The sequence below is a fragment of the Alosa alosa genome, chromosome 4, assembly GCF_017589495.1.
Source record: "Alosa alosa isolate M-15738 ecotype Scorff River chromosome 4, AALO_Geno_1.1, whole genome shotgun sequence".
NCBI lineage: Eukaryota > Metazoa > Chordata > Actinopteri > Clupeiformes > Clupeidae > Alosa > Alosa alosa.
The window spans coordinates 7683172-7703171 of NC_063192.1; the positions used below are offsets into that span (position 1 = coordinate 7683172).

Consider the following 20000-nt stretch of genomic DNA (forward strand, 5'->3'; position numbering starts at 1 on the left):
ACATGCACACGCGCGCACACACACACACACACACACACACACACACACACAAACAAACACACACACACACACACACACACACACACACACACACACACACATACAAACACGCAGCTGTGCTCACACACCTGTGCAGAGCTGTCCAAGGTTCCGACCAAGGACATGTCCTCTCCATTTCTGAAAAAATTCAAAGCATACAGCATTAAACACAGCTGGGTAAACTAAGAAGTGTGTAGAGTGTCTGCATCTATGCACTGCTCTGTGTATCTGTGTGAAATTGTGTGTGTGTGTGTATGTGTGTGTGTGTGTGTGTATGTGTGTACCTGTCGTCTCTGGCTGGTTGCTGGCCCATAGCTTTGTGTTGTGCTGCTGGACTCTCCTTTGCTGAGCTGGTACCCGATACTGGACCATTGTGTTCTATAATACAAAACAACACAAAGAGCTCAGATACACCCTCTACATACACTCACTCACTCACTCATTCATTCATTCATTCAATCAATCACTCACACTCTCACTTTTTCACTTTCTCATTACAAATGTAAAAATTCATCCTGTGTCCTTCAAACCTCCAATGACCTTTTCATTAAAACACTTTATCCCCGGAGACAATAAATACTATTTTCTGATTGGCTATCAATTCTGTATATCGGGACACTATGAAGTAGATCTAGTAAAAAACATTTGATCACCGTTCCATATCAATGCTCTTTTGAATGGTAACTATAACAACCATAGTAAACAACAGTTAAACCAGGAAGCAGACCTCACACTAGCGGAATCAACTGTAAACAACTACACATCGTTATCACTGTCTCTGACCAAGAGAGTAGTACAACAAACTGAACAAGTCGGCTTCTTTTTGATCTGAACGGCATGTTTCCTTTGTGTGCTGTACATGCATGACCATTGCAGACATAAATGAGTTGTAACTGGGGGATAAGTTGGATAACGGCCTTCGAGGCATCCCGATATACAGAATTGATAGACTTTGCGGAGGAAACTCTTTGCCTCCGCCTCATCCATTCATTTATTTTATATACCGGGACACCTCGGCAGCCGTTATCTCTTACACATCTCCAGCATGGATGGAATTCTGGCTCACCTTCTTCGGGCACCACTGTCAGGGTGACGACTGTTCCTGCCTCCTTGATGAGCAGGACGATATCATTGTGCGAGAGCTCCATGATGGACTGGCCATTGACAGCTGAGATACGATCTCCCACCTTCAGCTGACCACAGCGGTCAGTTGGACTGCCCTCAATGATACGGCCAATCTTATGAGGGATCACTATGGCGGGACAGAGAGGGGAGAAAGAGAGAGAAAGAGAAAGAGATGGGTGAGAGAGAGAGAGAAGGTGGGAGAGAGAGAGATTAAAGATTTTAACTCATTTTTTATTGGTTTACAAAAACACTGAAAGATTCACACAATTAAACTTTTGTATAGGATAAAATTATGTTAAAATAAATTAAGTACTACAGATGGTGACTAAAGTGCAGATCGTCATCAATGACGGAACATAGTGCCTGTCTGCAGCACCACACAGCCTCAAAAGATTCAAGATTCTGCATGAGTTTGTAAAGCCGGAAGTCAATTAAGACTCTGGCCTTGACAAGAGCAGGAAAGAAAACTAACACATCATTTCCAGGGTGATTCTCAATTCTGCTGAGAGAGAGAAGAGAGAGAAAGTGGGTTAGAGAGAGAGAGAGAATGTGGGAGAGAGAGAGAGAGAGAGAGAGAGAGAGAGAGAGAGAGAAGAGGAGGAAAAGAGTGAGAAGCAAACGTCGCCTTGTTGAAAACATTTTGCAGTTTCTCCATTTTTGAATTCATATTTGAGCTTATGGAACTAGTATTGACAGATGCAGTGCTCATTCCTAGCTATAGTCTCCTCTGCACTGTAGATTAAATGCTATTCTATTACTGTAGCTGTAGCTTTGTAGCTTAAATGTAATTATATTGCTGTTAGTGGCCCTGGATAAAAGTGTCAAATGAATTAATGTTAATGTAATGGATCTGTGGATGGATGGGTTTGTATATAGAATTCCTTCTCCACACTTAATCATATCTGCTGTGTGCTATGGTGTGTGTGTGTGTAAGCCATGGCGCTACCATTTCTAATGTTTGTAAAGGCTAAAAGATGAGCTGCATTGCAAATCTCCTAAAGAGCTGAGCAGAAGAAGCTGGTGGGAGGCAGAGTGGAGGCAGTGAGGACTCGGGAAGGACAGCATGTTGATATATTAAAATGCATCATATGCTGCCATCAGATATCAACATTTTTACTAAAATATTAAATTGTAGAATTCATATTCTCAATGGATTAATCTGCCATTTTACCAGTCACTACTTAATGTAAAAGCATAACCATAAACACTTAAATGTGTCTAGAAATATGCATTAAAAAATAAATCAGTTTGTCATTTCTTGAGAAATATGTTTTTCATTTACATTCTTTTATTTCTATTTTTAAGAGGCACTTAGCTAAGAACTCTATGCACTTACACTGCTTCAACCCTGTTGTGAACTGCAGCTAAAAAATACAGAATTCCTCAGATATCAGATCAGATCATCAGATTTTGTGATGTATTGTAAATACATGTTTTGCAATGTATCAAGTATTGCAGAATCACTGATGTTTTATATTATTATCATGGGCAAGTATTATGACAGTATTGATTTGTGAGTTACTCTGCGATTCCCACTCCTGGTGTGGTGAGGTTTTGCGATATGCGGACATCAGATACTAAAATATTGGATTGTAGAACTTGTATTCTAAATAGGCTCATCCACCAATTTATCTGACCAGAGTCACTACCTCATGCAAATACATAAACATAAGCACTGAAACGTGTCTCACCTCCAGGTGGAGGTTTGCTCTTTGAGGTGAGGATGACGAAGCCGAAGCCCTCGTTGTCCTTGCGCTGCAGGGTGACGTTGTAGGCCTGGGCTGCCATGTGGGGCAGGACAGCGCTGGACAGAGCCTGGCCAGCCTCATCCTCAGTCCCATCTGCAGAGGAAAAATACGGCCAGTCAGTCACACACACACACACACACACACACACACAGAGACACACACTGCATTACTCAAGCAGCGGCACACTGGCATTTTACAACACATAGATGCTCCCATGCACACACACACACATAAACACACACACACTCACACTAGTATGTAAATGGCTTCACATACACTAACATACAGCAGCGTGCACTACACACACACACACACACACACAAACAATCTCCAGTGGCTGGTCTGCAGACCATGAAAACTAATTACTGATGGATGAGTTAGCACTTAAACCCTTAGTAATGACCACAGTGCACAGTGTGCAGCTGGATGCGAACACACACACACACACACACACACACACACACACGACCCAAAGACTTCTCCTACTCACCCAGGTAGGTGAGTTTGCGGCGCACGGTCAGCATGACCTGGCCGTTGCGGGCGGCGTTGGTCATGAGGTCTAACACCTGCTTGTGCGAGCAGCCGGTGACAGGCGCGCCATCGATGCAGATGAGCTCGTCCCCAGCCCGTAGACGGCCGTCCCGCTCCGCTGCCCCCAGGGGCACGATCGCACCGATGTACACCTGGGCACACACCCACACACACACACACACACACACACAGAATCACACACACACACACACACAGACACACACAGACACACACAGACAGAATCACACACACACAATCCCTTAGGGGTTACTGAGGACTACAGCCAGGACAAAGGAAAGCTGGTGCAGACAACTCACCCAAGTTAAGCATGAGTAAGCACCGGTGCACTTCAGGAGTAGTACAGCACACAGCAATAGGGCAAATGGCAAATGTGTTAGGCAGGGCTGGGCGCTACGGCCTAATTTATATCACTGTATTATTTGAAGCATGGAACAGTGATGACATACATCATGGTATATTTGTTTGTCTGAATGTCATTATAAATGCTTCTGAAGGGAAAGCAAAAGAATGGAAACTGCATGACAGCCTCTATTGTACTCATAGCAGTGTGACTAGGACATATTTCACACTGCACAGAGGCAGTGCAAGTCTTTGTCTGTTACTCCAGGTATTAGCATCAGTGCCTCTGCATTCCAAAATAACTTTTTGCATCATCTCAGTGTGCAACATGTGTTAACATGACCACATTGATGCCCTGCTATCTAGTACCATATGAGTGCCCCCATGTTCAAAATAAATACCTTACGCCAGATTCATATCATTTACACTGTATAAAACCGCTAGGTACACCATGCCTACTCTATTAACTATACTAGTTGTGTTCTTCATACAATGGCCTCCAAGTCTGGTCTGTTACAAATGTACAGGGAGTGGTACGGATTCTAAGATAGTAAGTTAATAAATATAAAGGTTTATATTTGTTAGGCTCTTCATAGGTTCATCATAAGTATACTGTAATAGGTCCTCCCTCAGTATCACTATTTAATAACGCAGCTTAATTATGCAGCCAAATGGTTATCAGAATGATTCTCAGCATTCCCAAGTATCCCTATTTAATAATGCAAATTAATTATACAGCCAAATGGTTCTCAGTCATAAAGCAAGAAGAATACTGATAGCTTGATTTTTTGTTTTCAGTTGGGAACTGTTTTGCCATTGATATGGGCAACGTTTAAAGCACACAAGCGGAGTGTTTAAAAAGCTGGGCTGCTTGCTCAGAAGGTGTGTGTGTGTGTGTATGTGTGTGTGTGTGTTCCTATCAGAAGTACTTACGGGCTGCTCCGGTCCCTCTCCTCCTAGGACCCGGAAGCCAAAGCCTGACTCCTGGTCCCGCTTGATAAACACGTCCAGTTCCTTTGTGTTTGGAGCTGAGGTGGGATAAGAGGAAGTCGTCAGATACACACAAACGCACACACTCACACACCCATGCACACAGCCACACGTACACACACGCATGCAGATGTACACTTGACACGCATGGATGTGTAAACCGGTTGTGAATGTGCCGTGCTTGGATTTAAAGCTGCTGCAAACATATGTTGGAATACTTTAGCTCCAGTCCTGTCAGTCTTACTGGAACAGATGTTCAGAGAAGAAGAAGAAAAAAAAACTCAAGTCTCTGGGACACTTCTGGGATCTGCGGTTAGCAAGTAAATATTTCAGCTAATGTGACAGTATCAACTGAAGCATGGGATTTCAGAAGGCCCTGGCAGCACTGTTGGCCAATTATTTAGCATGTGCACAGCACAGCACAGCCCAGCACAGCACACTGGGGTGGCCAAGTCAGGATCTGCTACTCACATAGTTTACAACAGCTTTAAGAAATGTGGTGAAAATGGTGGCAAGATGTTTGGAAAGTCTCATGATCAATTTCAAAAATGCCTGTGGTAAGAGTGAGTGGATGTTGTTGAGAGGATGAAGGGAGGTTCATGGGTAATGTGATTAGATGTTGATCATATGAAAACGTGTTGATGGGAATTTAGTGTGAGGTTATGGAGACTTTGAAGGGATTTGGCATGGTCTAAGAAGACCATGGCTCGGTGAAAGAGATGATTTGGTGTGGATGCAGGGTGGATGAAGACAAGATGAAAGTGGTAGTGATGTTGTTGAAGACCCAAGAGAGTGTGTTTAGAGGATGTTTAGGATGTTAGTTCTACACTGAGGAGAGACTTACAGAGACAGTATGAGGTATGTAAAGACCAGGAGACTGTGGTAAGGTGTGGTAGGTCATTGATAGACGTTTGTGTGTGTGTGTGTGTGTGTGTGTGTGTGAGTGAGTGAGAGTGAGCATGTGTGTGTGTGTGTGTGTGTATGTGTGTATGTGTGTGTGTGTGTGTGTGTGTGTGTGTGAGTGAGAGTGAGCATGTGTGTGTGTGTGTGTGTGTGTGTGTGTGTGTGTGTGTGTGTGTGTGTGGGACAGCACTCACGCTTATTCTCCAGCATGGCTTTGGACTTGAGGTAGAGCTGGGAGGGGTCCAGCTTAGGAGAGGCAGAGCGAATCAAGTTAGGGGGGAAGGGGAGGGACTGTGGGGGTGGTGGTGTTGGCTCCGTGGGGGTCATGACCTCTGGACTGGGGCTCCTATCCTGCTTCTCTAGCTTCTCCTGTTTCTCATGCTTGTGGTGTGAGGCCATGGCACTCTATGACATAGACACGCACACCTCGGTTTAAAATGGCTGATGCATTCAGACAGGCTATCTGGGCAACATATATACACACATACACATATATACGTCTACACAAATTAATACACATATACACAGATAGATGCACACACACACACACAAAAAACACACAAAAAACACACACACAAAGAAAACACACACACACACAAAAACACAGACACATATATACACAAAGACACAGACTAACACACTTCTGGGAATATAACCAGAGGATTCGTCAACATTTCTCTCTGCTGAATAGTAGAGACACTTTAGTGCTCCTGGTACATTTCACACATGACTACTCTTTGAGGAAATGTGCTATGACTATTTTCAACACAGCATTGTTTTATGGTGTGCGTGGAGTCCGGTGAAATTTCTAAAACAGATACGTTGTAAATATTTCAGTTGAATCCTTGCCAATGCACATTTACAGGAAGACAGTGTTATTTTAAAATGCATAATTGCTGATACGACACCCGGCTAACGCTTCAGGAATAAATGTCATAAATTGTTAACATAGCGAGTGAGCAAGGTGTGCAAAAATGATTGCTCAGGAGTCAATGTACTGCACAGTGTTTACCAAAGCATATCACATTTCCTTCTTCTTCGATCATTATTCACAAGGAGAGAGGGGTGGATAAAAGCGCCCGCTGCACCCAACTCTTTGTCACCTCCACCCTATTAGCATAAACAGTGCACTCATCATCTGTCTATGGGCCTGCTAGCAACAATCCCGGGACTAACAGTGGCTGTAAGCCCTCTTTTAAACAGCAGAATCCATTATAAAACACCAGCTTAACAAGAGCCCACTTTAATTGGCTTCCAACACTGTGTGTGTGTGTGTGTGTGTGTGTGTGTGTGTGTGTGTGTGTGTGTGTGTGTGTGTGCGCTCAAATTAAGTAGGTACCACTTCTGAGCACAACTGAGTCTCTAGGAATGCTGCCAGGTTATATGGTTCAGCAGAGGGAACACACACACACACACACACACACACACACACACACACACACAGAGCCAGAAGTATCAAACCCTCTTACATAACAGTGCTTTAATAATGCACACACTCTCTCTCACTCTCACACACTTAAAATGATAGCATCAGCAGTGGCAGGAGCACCAACACACAACCCTGTGCCACAGCAAGCTCGTTAGACACGTTTACACGTTTCCAGTTCACACTCACCGGCTTGAGAGACTTCACAGGAGACGTGTGACCTGCAAAGAGCAAGAGAGAGACGGAGAGAGAGAGAGAGAGGGAGACAGAGACGGAGGGAGTTTAGGAGAAACGCTTACTTGGAAAGTGTAAGGTGCAGAAAGTAATTTGTCTCACACTCATGTGTGCTTGTGTGTGTGTGCTGAGTGGATTTGACTGATATCCAGATACTGGTGCAGAGTCCCTCCTGCAGTCTACACACACACACAGGCTTGTTTTTGGCCTAGTAGGGTGTATCCCCCATCAAAACCCCAGCCAGCCCTCTGGGCAGCCATTGACGCCCTGACTGACTGAGGAAACACATCCTGACAATCCACCACAGGGGGGCAGTAAAAAAAAGCAGATTTATGACCGTCACGTGTATGAGTGGTGTTTGTCTGTGTGTGTGTGTGTGTGTGTGTGTGTGTCCATTTGTGATAATTCAGCCTGCTGACTAGGACATACGAGGTGAATCTGAGGGCAAGGGACGTCCCAACTCCTCACAGCAGATGTCTGTGTATGTGTGTGTGTGTGTGTGTGTGCACGCACGTTTGTGTGCATAAGTGTGCGTGCATATGTGTTTGCTTGCAAGCGTGCATGCACGCTTAATCAAAGGATCATCCCATAGCCTTGCAGCAGATGCCAGTACACAAATCATGACATTCACATTTGAGCAAAGTGACTAAAGTGAAACATGCAGACACAAACACACGCCTAAGCGCACAACTGCACATATTAGCCAGCTTATTCAAAGCTGCACTGAAATGTCTGTGCAGGCTTGTGTGCATGTAATAATGTGTGTACATGGTGTGTTTATGTGTGTATGAGTATGTGTGTGTGTATATGTGTGTATGCTGTGTGTGCATGTGTATGCGTGTGTGTGTGTGTGTGTGTGACTCCCTCCATCAGTATTCCGGGTGTGTCCTTTCTGTTCTTTGTATGCATAGGCCTCTCACTAGACTGGCAAATTATTCTGGTGAAGAAGAGCAGCTAACCGCCCTGTCACACTCAAAGAGCTCAACACCGACACACACACACACCCCTCAGGCACCTTGCTAGAGCCTGGGGAGCTGTTTGTGTGCATGCGTCTCTGGGTGCATGTCTATGCATATTTTCGTGTCTTTCTGAGGGCCTGTGTTCAGACAGGCTTTTTACCATATCCTAATTGCAAATGTCACAGAGTATATTTAAGATGACGGCCTTAACACGGTGGCCGGTCATTCACAGGGCCTCCGTCTGACCTTGGGCAGCTCTACCTGACTCACCTAGAAGCTCTGCGTCAAGCAATTCATTGGATAGAAATGAAATTGCACTTTGCAGGAGTATTAGGCGCCAAAACCCCCCATACATACACACACACACACACACACACACACACACACACACACACACACACACACACACCTCTGCACCAGAAGTGTTGCGGTGCACCAACTTGACAGGTCCTTGGGAGGGGAGGGGTAGTTTCAAGCACACACACACAGACACACACACTCACCTCCGCGGAGCACCAGCAGCGTGGCAGCGCCCCCTATGGGCAGCTCCTTGAGCAGGTCCACCACCTGCGTGTGGCTGAGCGTCTGCACGTTGCGGCGGTTGATCTCCTTGATGACGTCGCCCTTCAGCAGGCCACGGCAGCTCTGCGCGTCCAGGATCATCTTGACCTTCTGGCCCAGCGGGCTGTCGGCAATGGCGAAGCCAAACCCGCCGGGCCCCTTCTGCAGCGGCACCTCCACCAGCTGCGGCTGGAGCAGCGTGCTTTCTGTGCCATCCAGCGGGGACACCAGCACGTCGGCTGGCAGCATCTGCCCGTCCACGGTGGGCAGGAGGATGGGGATGGCCTCGCCGATGACCCCTCCGCCGACGCTGGCCGTGCCGTCCTGGCTGGAGGCCGAGTCGTCGGGCAGCGGGTAGCCACGGCAGAGCAGCAGGTCAGTCTGCTGGCCCACGGGCACGGCCTGGAAGAGCTGGACCACCTCGGCGTGGGTCTTGCCCAGGACGCAGCGGCCGTCCACCTCCACGATCACATCACCTGAGTGGACAAGAGGTACAGACGGTATGAGAGATGTGAAGAAAAGAGAGAAAAAGAAAGAGATAGAGAGAGGGGAAGAGAAAAGAGGGAGAGAGGAGAGGACAGAGGTTATGAGAGAGGTGAGAAAACAAGAGAAGATAAGAGAAAAAAAGAGGAGGGGAGGAGAGAGGAGAGAATGAGAGAAGAAAGAGAGGGGAAGAGAGAGGAGTGGAGGGGAGGGGAGTGAAAGTGAGAAGATAGAAGAGAGAAGTGGAGTGAGGAGAAAAGAGAGGAGTGCAAAAGAAAAGAGAGAAGAGGGGAGGGGAGAACGAAGGAAGAGGGATAAAAAGAGAGAGAAAAAGAAGATGATGAGGAGAAATAAGAAAATGGGTAAGGGGAGGGTTAGAGAGAGGGAGAAGAGGAGGAGTGCAAAGGGATCCAAAGAGGAGAAGCAGAGGAGATAACAGGAGGGGACAGGAGACGCGAGCAGAGGTGCGACCAGATGAGATGAGAGAGGAGAGGAAGAGAGGAGGAGAAGGAGGCGGAAGAGAGGAGAGGAAGAGAGGAGGAGAAGGAGGCAGAAGAGAGGCAGCAGACACGTGAGGCAGGAGACAGATGAAGCAGGTTCTCTAACTGAATATGAATGAATTATGGGAACTCTTCTCTGGTGCTTTCTGGGGGCGAGCAGATGGGAGCTGCTTCTAAAGAGGGGCCCAGGGCTTTCATCCAGCAGCAGAGATGTTCCGCACACATCCCCCGTCCCCTACCCTCTCCTCCCCTTCCTCTCCTCCTTCTCTTCCTCTCCTCCTCCCCTTCCTCTCCTCCTTCTCTTCCTCTGCTCCATCCCTCTTCCTCTTCCCTCGCTCTGAACCTGCGACTCATCTGAAGTCTCCTTCCTTTCTCTCTCGGTCTTTTTCTCAATCAATTCTCTATTGATGGCTTTTGCATGCTCCATTAGCTGACAGCCCGAATAAGGATGTACACAGACAATTCACACACATACACACGCACACAGGCGCATGCACAAAGCATGTGTGTAGTCAATCACTAGTTCTCCCACACACAGGCATATAAATGGTTGTAAATGTGCTGCAATATAAAATGTGAGAATTATGATTGAGCTATGCTCATGTGTGTATGTACATAATTAATTAAAATAATTTAGTGCAAGCGCCCATTCCATCTCTCTGACAGATGGGTAATGTGAATATGTCGATCAGTACATTTCTTTGGCAATAAATCGACAGTGTGGTCCATGTATAAATTAAAACATACATGGAATACAAATGGTTCAAATGGTTCTTATCTTTCAAGCAAATTAACAAATTATGGAATTATTAATGCATTTAATAATTGTCTGAATACACTTTACTAAGCCAACAACACAAACGCCAGAGAGCAAAACACACAGGCCTCCGTGGGGAAATAAAAACTTCCACTGGAAGAAACTTTGAAGTGAACCCATCTCAAAAGGAGGAGAAAGCAGGCATCAAAAGACTAGGAAGAAACTGTCTCCACCGCTACAAACAAGGCAGAAACTCACCTCACTAACAAATTTTAAATGAATCTTAAATGTACATTATGAAGATCTTATGGTGAAAATAGACATTTGTTGGACCATCTGTATCCATTTATTAAATCTGAAAAGTATTGACTGACACTGCAGTGTGTTTACACATCTTTGTTTAGGATATTTGCATGTATTTTCTTTTTAGTTTCGATCAAATGCAAACTGGCATGTTGAAATAGGTGTTGAATGCTAAACTGTTTCCTGTATCAGCGGTTACACAATGCTCACCTTATCCAACCACAATTAACTGGCTAGATAAGCGTCCTATCACCTAGAAGGCAAACAGAACCTATCTGTGTTTCAACTAACACTTTCAACTTACATAAACTTGTTATGACAGAATGACACTATGCTATGTCTCTTTCAACACCACCAACAACAACCAAGCACACTGGAACTTTGATAAACATTGTTATTTTTAATGCAAACACTAAAATAAAAACCGATGCATCTAGATGAATCGATGTCTATGAACTGTATGTGTGTGTGTGAGTGTTTGTGCGTGTGTGTGTGTGTGTCCTCTCACCAGGTGCTATGTCGCTGTACTGGGCCGGGCCGTCGTTGAGGACGTTCTTGACCTGGAGGAACTCGTCGGGCCGGTCGCCGCCGATGATGGTGAAGCCGAAGCCCCCGGCGCTCTTCCTCAGGCCGGCCCGCAGCAGAGTCCCCCGCAGAGCCCCGGGGTCCCGCGTGAACCCACCACCCCCACACACACACTCCGCTACACACACAGGGGAGAGAGGAGGGAAGAGAGAGGATGAGGGAGAGAGAGGGAGAGAGTGAGATAGAGAGAGAGAGTGAGAGAGCGAGTGAGGGAGGGAGAGTGAGAGAGAGAGAGGGAGGGAGGGGGGAGAGAGAGAGAGAGAGAGAGAGAGGAGAGAGAGAGAGGGAGAGAGAGAGAGGGAGGGAGAGAGAGAGAGTGAGGGAGGGAGAGAGAGAGAGGGAGAGAGAGAGAGAGAGAGTGAAGAAGGGAGAGAGTAAGGGAGGGAGGGGGGATGAGGGTTGGGGAGAAAGAGAGGGACAGACTTTGACTTTATTATCAGTCAAAATGAAACGCACAAGTAAAAACAATTCATATTGAAACACAAAAACCCCTAACCCACCCACCCCCCCACAAGAAGCCAAACTTAAAATATATCAGAAGATATCACTCAAACAGGTTATGTACTCAGAAACTGAGAGAGAGAGAGAGAGAAATAGAGTGAGTTAGAGAGAAAAATGGAGTGAGAGAAAAGGAGAGACATAAATGGAGAATGAGAGAGAGAGAGAAATGGAGAGTGAGAGAGAGAGAGAAAAATGGAGAGTGAGAGAGAGAGAGAGAGAGATGGAGAGTGAGAGAGACAGAGAGTGGGTGAGTGAGTGAGAATGAGAGGAATAACAAGAGGATCCAGATGCAGACAGGCCGAGGGAGGAGAGATGAAAGAGAGAGACAGATGAAAGAGTGCCGGGGAAAGAGATGAGACGGGATAAGAGGAGAGGAGAGGAGAGGAGAGGAGGGCTGTGTGTGTGTGTGTGTGTGTGTGTGTGTGTGTGTGTGTGTGTGTGTGTGTGTGTGTGTGCTACCTGGGTTCTGGCTGGGTTGTCCGGCTGCGGCCACTTCCTGGGCCAGCTTCTTCTTGGCCTCCACCACCGGGTTTTCAAACTGAGTCCTCTGATTGATGTGACTACGGGACACACAACATGACACACACCTTCAGTACACACACACACACACATAGACCAACTAATCCCAACACATATATACACAGTTACACACACACACAGACACACACACACACACATTCATTCACTCAGTCAGAGAGTAAGTTTAATACAGTAGACACAGTATGTAGAGGTCCGCTGCATTAAACTTATTCTCTGACTGTGTGTGTGTGTGTGTGTGTGTGTGTGTGTGTGTGTGTGTGTGTGTGTGTGTGTGTGTGTTAGGCAGGCAACCTAAGTGAAAGTGCCCGTGCTGTTCATGTCTACGTGCTTTTGACATTTATCTGGGCGTCCATGCAAAGTCCTGCTTTGAATAAGGCTGGTGGAGCAGCAGGAAGAGCATGTACTGGTGTGTTATCCACAGCGGACACCTCCTCTGTCTGCCCGCCATGAGTCACCGCTCAGAGCCCAGCGCCACCTCAGCCCTGCTACTGCTGGCAACGCACAGCGGGGACATTACTATCACTACTACTACTACACACACACACACACACACTCACTCAGGAGATGATGTTGTACATATACTGTGTACATGTTGTGTCCCTGTGTGTGTGTGTGTGTGTGTGTGTGTGTGTGTGTGTGTGTGTGTGTGTGTGTGATTTGTGCCCCTCTTTTTGCGATGTTCTGTAGTGTAGTGAGCAAAGGAAAGAGCTGCTGTGGCATTATGGGTGTACTCTTCTAAACAAAGAGAAAATCACAGGAGGGAGGGAAGCCTCTGTGTGTGTGTGTGTGTGTGTGTGTGGGGGTGCTCTTAACACAATAGTGGCACTGAAATCAATTGTGCTGAACTTCCTCCTGCTTCCCGCTGAGACATAAAAACACACACACACACACACACACACAAAGGCCAAAGGCACATACACACACACACACTGGAAATCCATAGACAACACACACTACGCACACAGTCCAACACACACTTAAGAAACAATGACTCGACAGGAGGCCAGATAAGTGGAAGGGAAGACTCACTCCACATAGTAGACTCCATACTGCGGATCCTCTATCCGTTCCCATCCATATGGCAGCTCTGGGAGAGTGGGAGCGACAGACACAGTGGCAGGGAGAGAGAGAGAGGGAGAGAGAGAGGATATGGGAAAGAGGGGGTGAGTGAATGATTTGAGAGATGGATAGAAAGAGGTAAACAACTTGGCAGGAGCCTCAGTGTTTGTGTGAACCACATTCACCCACCAGACATTCTTTCACTTGCTCTTTTTCTCTGTCTCTCTCTCTCTCACACACACACACACACACATCTGAACCACCACGCTCTGAGTATGTACTTCAGCTTGTCACTAGGAAGTGGACAATTACAAACATGTGTTCACTTTCACATTATAGACATTTCCCGCCCACAGACTAGAATACTCCTAAAACCCAGTGAAAACACATAGCAATAACAAACACAACAAAACAGGCACTCAGAAATATTTGTGTGTTTGTGTGTGTGTGTGTGTGTGTGTGTGTGTGTGTGTGGAGTGTGTGTGAGTGAGTGTGAGGTTACAATATCCTACCTCCATCCTCACACTTCTCGGGAGGTTTGGCTTTCTTGGCCTGTCGGGGATCAAGCCAGGTCGTTGTCTTGGTGTTGTGACTGCGCAGCACATACAAAATGAGATGTCGTCAACAACAACAACAACAACAACACACACATACTGTTTCTACTGGCTCAAAATAGTAACAAAAACACAGAGAGAGAGTGATGAGAGAGAGTGCAACGATGTACAACCCTGTAGGGGTTTATTCAATAACGTGAATATTTACAAAACATGTATCAAACTTTAAGAACCAAAAAGAACACAAAGCAAGCCACTCTCCCCTGCGCGTCACGCCATGGCCAGGCCCTCATTATGGTATTGGTTAGGGACACGCCTTGAACGCCAGATCAAAACATACACACGATATAAACAACATCCCAAATAACACCCCGTGTAAGAAACATATCAAACCAACAGCCAGTTTACAGGAATTAAATACACCAACCATGTATACATATTGTACATGCATAGCATACATACATATGTACTTGCACACACATGTACGTAATCCCCCCACAAGCAAGCAAGCCTCTGCATGGCCACACATATACATAAAATATGCATACTTCCTCTTTGCCTTGCAGGATAAAAGCAGGAAACATCACATTCTGTGTCTCTGTGTGTGTTGGGAATGAGGGCTGTGTGTGTGTGTGTGTGTGTGTCTGAGGGACAGAGCATTGGGAGTGAGAGCTGTGTGTGTGTGTGTGTGTGTGTGTGTGTGTGTGTGTCTGGGGGAAAGATCGTTGTGAATGAGGGCTGTGTGTGTGTTTGTGTGTGAGTGTATTTGAGCGTGCTCAAGGATGTGTAGATGCATGTCGAAGGGTGACTCAGAGCGATTGTGCGTTTATGATAGTGAGCAGATGAGAGCCAGAGTTGGCACTGGAGTGTGTGTGTGTGTGTGTGTGTGTGTGTGAGTCGACACCTGTGTGTAAGTGAGTGTGTGCGTGTACTGTATGTGCGTGTATGCGTGTGTGTGTGTGTGTGTGTGTGTGTGTGTACTCACTCGATGAAGTAGACCATGCCCGTCTCGGTGTAGGCCATTTCCCAGTTGCCCGGCAGCGGCTCCAGGCTGGGCTCCACCTCCAGTGCGTTGCGTGGGTGTGTGTAGCTGGGCACCGGTCGCCGGCCGCTCCCGCCGCCATCCTCCGGCACTACGCACACACACACGCAGGGCGTCGGCGTCCGCGACGGCGAGGCGCCGATGAACGAGGGAGAGGGGGACAGGTGGAGAGAGAGAGACAGAGACGGTGAGCGAACGGCAGAAGCAGCGGCAGCAGCGGTGGCGTTGGAGCTCCGCGACCTCTGCATCTCTCTCCCGCTGAGGCTCGAGTGAGCGAGGGACGGGACGAGAGAGAACGAGAGAAGAGGGGTGGAGAGAGAGAGGGCAGGAGAGTCAGAGAGAGAGAGTGAGAGAGAGAGAGAGAGACAGAAATAGAGATGGGGGAGTGCTGCAGGAGCGAAAGGATTTGCATGAGGTCTGATGAGAGAGGAAGGCCTGGGGGGCAGAGCAGAGCTGACCAGCACACACAGCCCTAACGCGATTATCATCAGAGTGTGTGTGTGTGTGTGTGTGTGTGTGTGTGTGTGTGTGTGTGTGTGTTTATGTTAAAATTGAACATTAAAAAATGGTATAGCCATGCACATGTTCTCAAGTTCAGTACTGTATATTCATTGTATTCACACACACACACAATGAAACAGCTGTGTAAGAGCCATGATTTCACAGACATCTGTGATGATCTCAGCAAAACAAGCAATGCAGACACAAATGAGCATGCACTCAAACTCATCATCAGCACACAACAGCACACACACAACCACTCACTTTGACTTGTATGTGTGTGTGTGTGTGTGTGTGTGTACATCTGTGTGTGCCTATCGGGGTGAGTGCAATGTCAGTGGTGACTTCTCCATAGTTACGGCTCATAAACACTGACATGGTGGCATCACTGCAAGAGTGTCCTGTTTGCATTTCTGTTTGTATGTGGGTTATCAGCTGTGTTTGCATGTACACGTGTGTGTGTGTGTGTGTGTGTGTCCTTGTTCGCTCGTGATCCCACAATTCTGTTTACTTTTCTTGGCAGAGAGGAGAGACCCGCCCGGAGGCTTTGTCACAGTTACGCCTGGGCTGGTTATCAGGCTGCAGGAGCTGACATCACTTAGCACAGACACACAACAACCAGCTCACGCCCCACACCACCATCACATGTGCACACACACACACACACACACACATACACCACAGGTACATGGCACCGTTAATCATTGCACTTTGCACCTACAGGGACTGAACTGCTTACTGCGGCTACAGACAGTAAACGCTTTGGCTTTGTTTAGAGCTGGGTTAGAAAAAAAGACAGTCAACCACACCACAAGTACAGTAAGGGTACCATCAATTTAACTTTTGCATATATATATATATATATATATATATATATATATATATATATATATATATATATATATATATATATATATATATATCAATTGCCATCAATTGCACTTGCCTTTTTAGTACATAAAAATATATATAACTGGCATCAGAACTAGATATCATATTGATTAAGATTTAATCTTCCTTGCAATCTTTCATGTATATAAAGCAAATTAACTGTCTGCTTTGGATTGATGTGCAAGGATTAGTGCAAATAAATGCAAGCACATTCTCATCAAAACCTGTCAAGATGTCCAAAGAGAAATTATATTTCAATTCCAAGTCTAAACTGGGTCTCTGAGAGAGAGTGCTCCATCAAAGCTTCAAAGCTTAAGTGGAAAGGGCTAAAGCTAATTCCCATAGCGACTGATGTTCAGCACAACTGTAATGACTTTATGGCGAACTACAACCGCGGTGGTTCTGAGTGTGCCGTGGAGCTGGTTGATAGATGCTGAGCAAAGGGAAGGAGTACTATTTAGCACATACAGGAAGAGCCAAAAAGCCACACAGCCTTGTATTGCACCTCCCACAGATACAAGAGTAGGAGAGAGAAAGAGAGAGAGAGAAAGAAGAGGAAGAGAGAGAGGGATGAGAGTGCCATCGGGGAGGGAGGGAGAGAGTGAGTAGGAAAGAGAAGGGGGTGAGAAAGAGGGTGAGAGCAAAAGGAAGAGAGAGAGGAAGAAAAGAGGGAGGGAGGAAGAAAAGATAGAGAGATGGGGAGAGAAGGAGAGAGAGAGAGAGAGAGAGAGAGAGAGAGAGAGAGAGAGAGAGAGAGAGAGAGAGAGAGAGATGTAACAATAGCCCAAGGCTGCAGAGAACTGAGTCACCAGAGTGAGACCTTGGAGCACGTGGCTGTCAAACATACATACAACACACACACACAGAGCCTCTCCTTGGCCAGCTTCATCTTCATCTTCTCACCCACTGTAGACTACCCACAGCACTCCAGCATCCCACTAGCGCTGGGGCTTCCCACTGCAGTGGGCTCATCTTACAAGCTAGAGACCACTGATCCACTCCCAGGGACCACCACAGCGTGCGCGCGCACACACACACACACACACACACACACACACACACACACACACACACACACGGACCACCACATCACATCAAAATGGCCGTCCCCCTACTACTGCCTCTACTCGAGTCATTCAATCTGGCCCCCTTATCATCCCCCAACTTGGCACATTCATTCATTCCCTCACTCTCCACCTGAAGCTGGTGTGTGGTGAGCGTTCTGGTGCATAATGGTTGCCGTGTATCACCAAAATGGGTGCTACACATCGGTGATGGTTAATGAGGTTGGGGGTTCCTTGATAAAGTGCTTTATAAATGCAAATTGTTGTTGTTGTTGTTGGTTAAAAGCATCTGCTGAAGAGATGCGGGTACATGGCAATCACAGGACACACTTCCCAGCCTTTGTGAGCCAAAACAGGTTTTTACATAAACAAATGTGGAGGAGTGAGACTGAAAGCCAAACAGAGAGTGTGTGTGTGTGTGTGTGTGTGTGTGTGTGTGTGTGTGTGTCTGACCTCACTGGATGTGACCTTGGATGAGAACAGCTACTAAATGACTCAGAACCATGTGATAAATGTTTCCACTATGTCTTCAGTGTGTCAGGCACAGCTGATACAGTACATGTTTGCAAATGACACAGAGACGGACATTAACGATTTCAAATATGTCAGATAAGTGGCTGAGACGTCCTCAGGTGGTACTATAGCAGGTCTATGCTTGTGTATGATGGTGAGTGCTCAGTTGTGTGTGCAGTTGGTGTGCATGCGCGCATGCGTGTGCGTGCATATGTATGTATGTATGTATGCAGATACTGTGTGTATGTAAATGTACACTGTGTGTGTTAGTAATGGGGACGAGACCGCCTATGCCGAGTCCGAGTCAAGACCGAGTCTTTGAAGGGTCGAGACCGAGTCTGTTGGATTTCAAATACAGTCGAGTCCGAGTCAAGACAAAGTCTTTGAGGAAGCAAGTCCAAGTCGAGACCGAATCCTTTAGGAGTCGAGACCGAGTCGAGACCAAGACCATAAAAAAATTTCAGTTTTAATATTCATAATTTAAAGGAATTATCCGGAGTAAAATGCACTTTAGATCGATTTACGGATGATTGGGAGTACATACGTTGAGTTGACATCCAAATCATGTCATTCGGATGTGTTTTGAGAAAGTTCGATGTTACTGTTTTTAGTCAAAGCTCGTTAAGCGTGGAAGTGAGAAGGGCATATTATTTACAACAAAACGCTATTTTTTATACCTCTTCTACAGTTCCAAACAACATTGCACTTACGTGGTAGTGAGTAGAGGGTCCCTAAAGCCAAACCGAAGTATCCCGAGGTCTTTATGTGGTCGGATAGAGAGTCCAGAATGAATTTCATCAAGCCAGTACCTTTCTGGAAATGTTGCCATCTTTGCTGCCATCTTAAGGGGAAAGTCCGTAGGGAGTCGATTGCCAAGTGTGCTCTGGAAATTCATTATTGTCAAGCGCTTAAAAAAAAAAAAAAAAAAAAGTCCAGTATTTCTTTTGAAATTGAAATGAAGTTGTATGGACTGGACTATGTTTATTTAATTTTTTTTAAACGGCGTGGCTTTAGGGACCCTCTACTCACTACCACGTAAGTGCAATGTTGTTTGGAACTGTAGAAGAGGTATAAAAATAGCGTTTTGTAGCGCTAAAATAATATGCCCTTTCTCACTTCCACGCTAACGAAGCTTTGACTAAAAAACGGTAACATCGAACTTTCTCAAAACACATCCTAATTACATGATTTGATGTCAACTCAACGTGATGTAATTCCCAATCATCCGTGAATCGATCTAAAGTGCATTTTTACTCCAGATAATTCCTTTAATATCACCCCAGTTAATAATCAACAGTTAGGCCTACAGACTAAGCTTAGATTGGGAATTGTTTAGAGGAGCAGTCTTAACATCTTAATATGGACTATGCTGACCTACAGACACTCACCGCAGCAGAGCCATAGAGATAAATAAACGCTCTGACGGCAGTATCTTTGCATTGCACCATGGGATGTCATTTTCAAATAATGCCGGGTCAAAATTGCATTTTATTATTATTGTTGTTATGTGTTGTCTGTTTTTTATATGAACATAAAAAAATGCTTGGTCTCGAGGGACTCGGTCTGAAATTACTTAGTCCTTCTCCTCCCACTGTGGTCCGAGACCGAAATAAGACCGAGCCCTTTGAAGGCGAAAGCAGAAATTGGTCTCTAGACCGACTCGAAAGTACTAAATCACTAGTGTGTGTTTGTGTCTATGTGTAGTAGGTGTGTGTGTGTGTGTGTGTGTGTGTGTGACGGTTTTCATTAAAATATTTATTTCTTTATTTAAAACTCATTTTGCTTTTCAAGGCCTGAGTTTTCATTTTTACAATAAATCACCAAACAGATC

General features: G+C 45.9%; 1 protein-coding gene across 3 annotated transcripts in view; it reads right to left on the reverse strand.

Annotated features, from left to right (window-relative positions):
- Positions 1-20000, reverse strand: part of magi3a (membrane associated guanylate kinase, WW and PDZ domain containing 3a) — a 51915-nt gene that overhangs the window by 6336 nt on the left and 25579 nt on the right. For 2 of the 3 annotated variants that reach the window (XM_048241728.1, XM_048241730.1), the window contains exons 5-18: positions 15144-15291; positions 14117-14196; positions 13575-13632; positions 12465-12565; positions 11428-11622; positions 8819-9352; positions 7312-7343; positions 5891-6101; positions 4737-4831; positions 3403-3595; positions 2856-3005; positions 1106-1291; positions 324-417; positions 129-177 (exon numbers count right to left, since the gene is read on the reverse strand). In XM_048241728.1, the coding sequence (XP_048097685.1) occupies positions 129-177; positions 324-417; positions 1106-1291; positions 2856-3005; positions 3403-3595; positions 4737-4831; positions 5891-6101; positions 7312-7343; positions 8819-9352; positions 11428-11622; positions 12465-12565; positions 13575-13632; positions 14117-14196; positions 15144-15291 (2126 nt within the window). The remainder of the gene's footprint in view (positions 1-128; positions 178-323; positions 418-1105; positions 1292-2855; positions 3006-3402; positions 3596-4736; positions 4832-5890; positions 6102-7311; positions 7344-8818; positions 9353-11427; positions 11623-12464; positions 12566-13574; positions 13633-14116; positions 14197-15143; positions 15292-20000) is intronic. The other variant, XM_048241729.1, reaches the window with a different exon arrangement.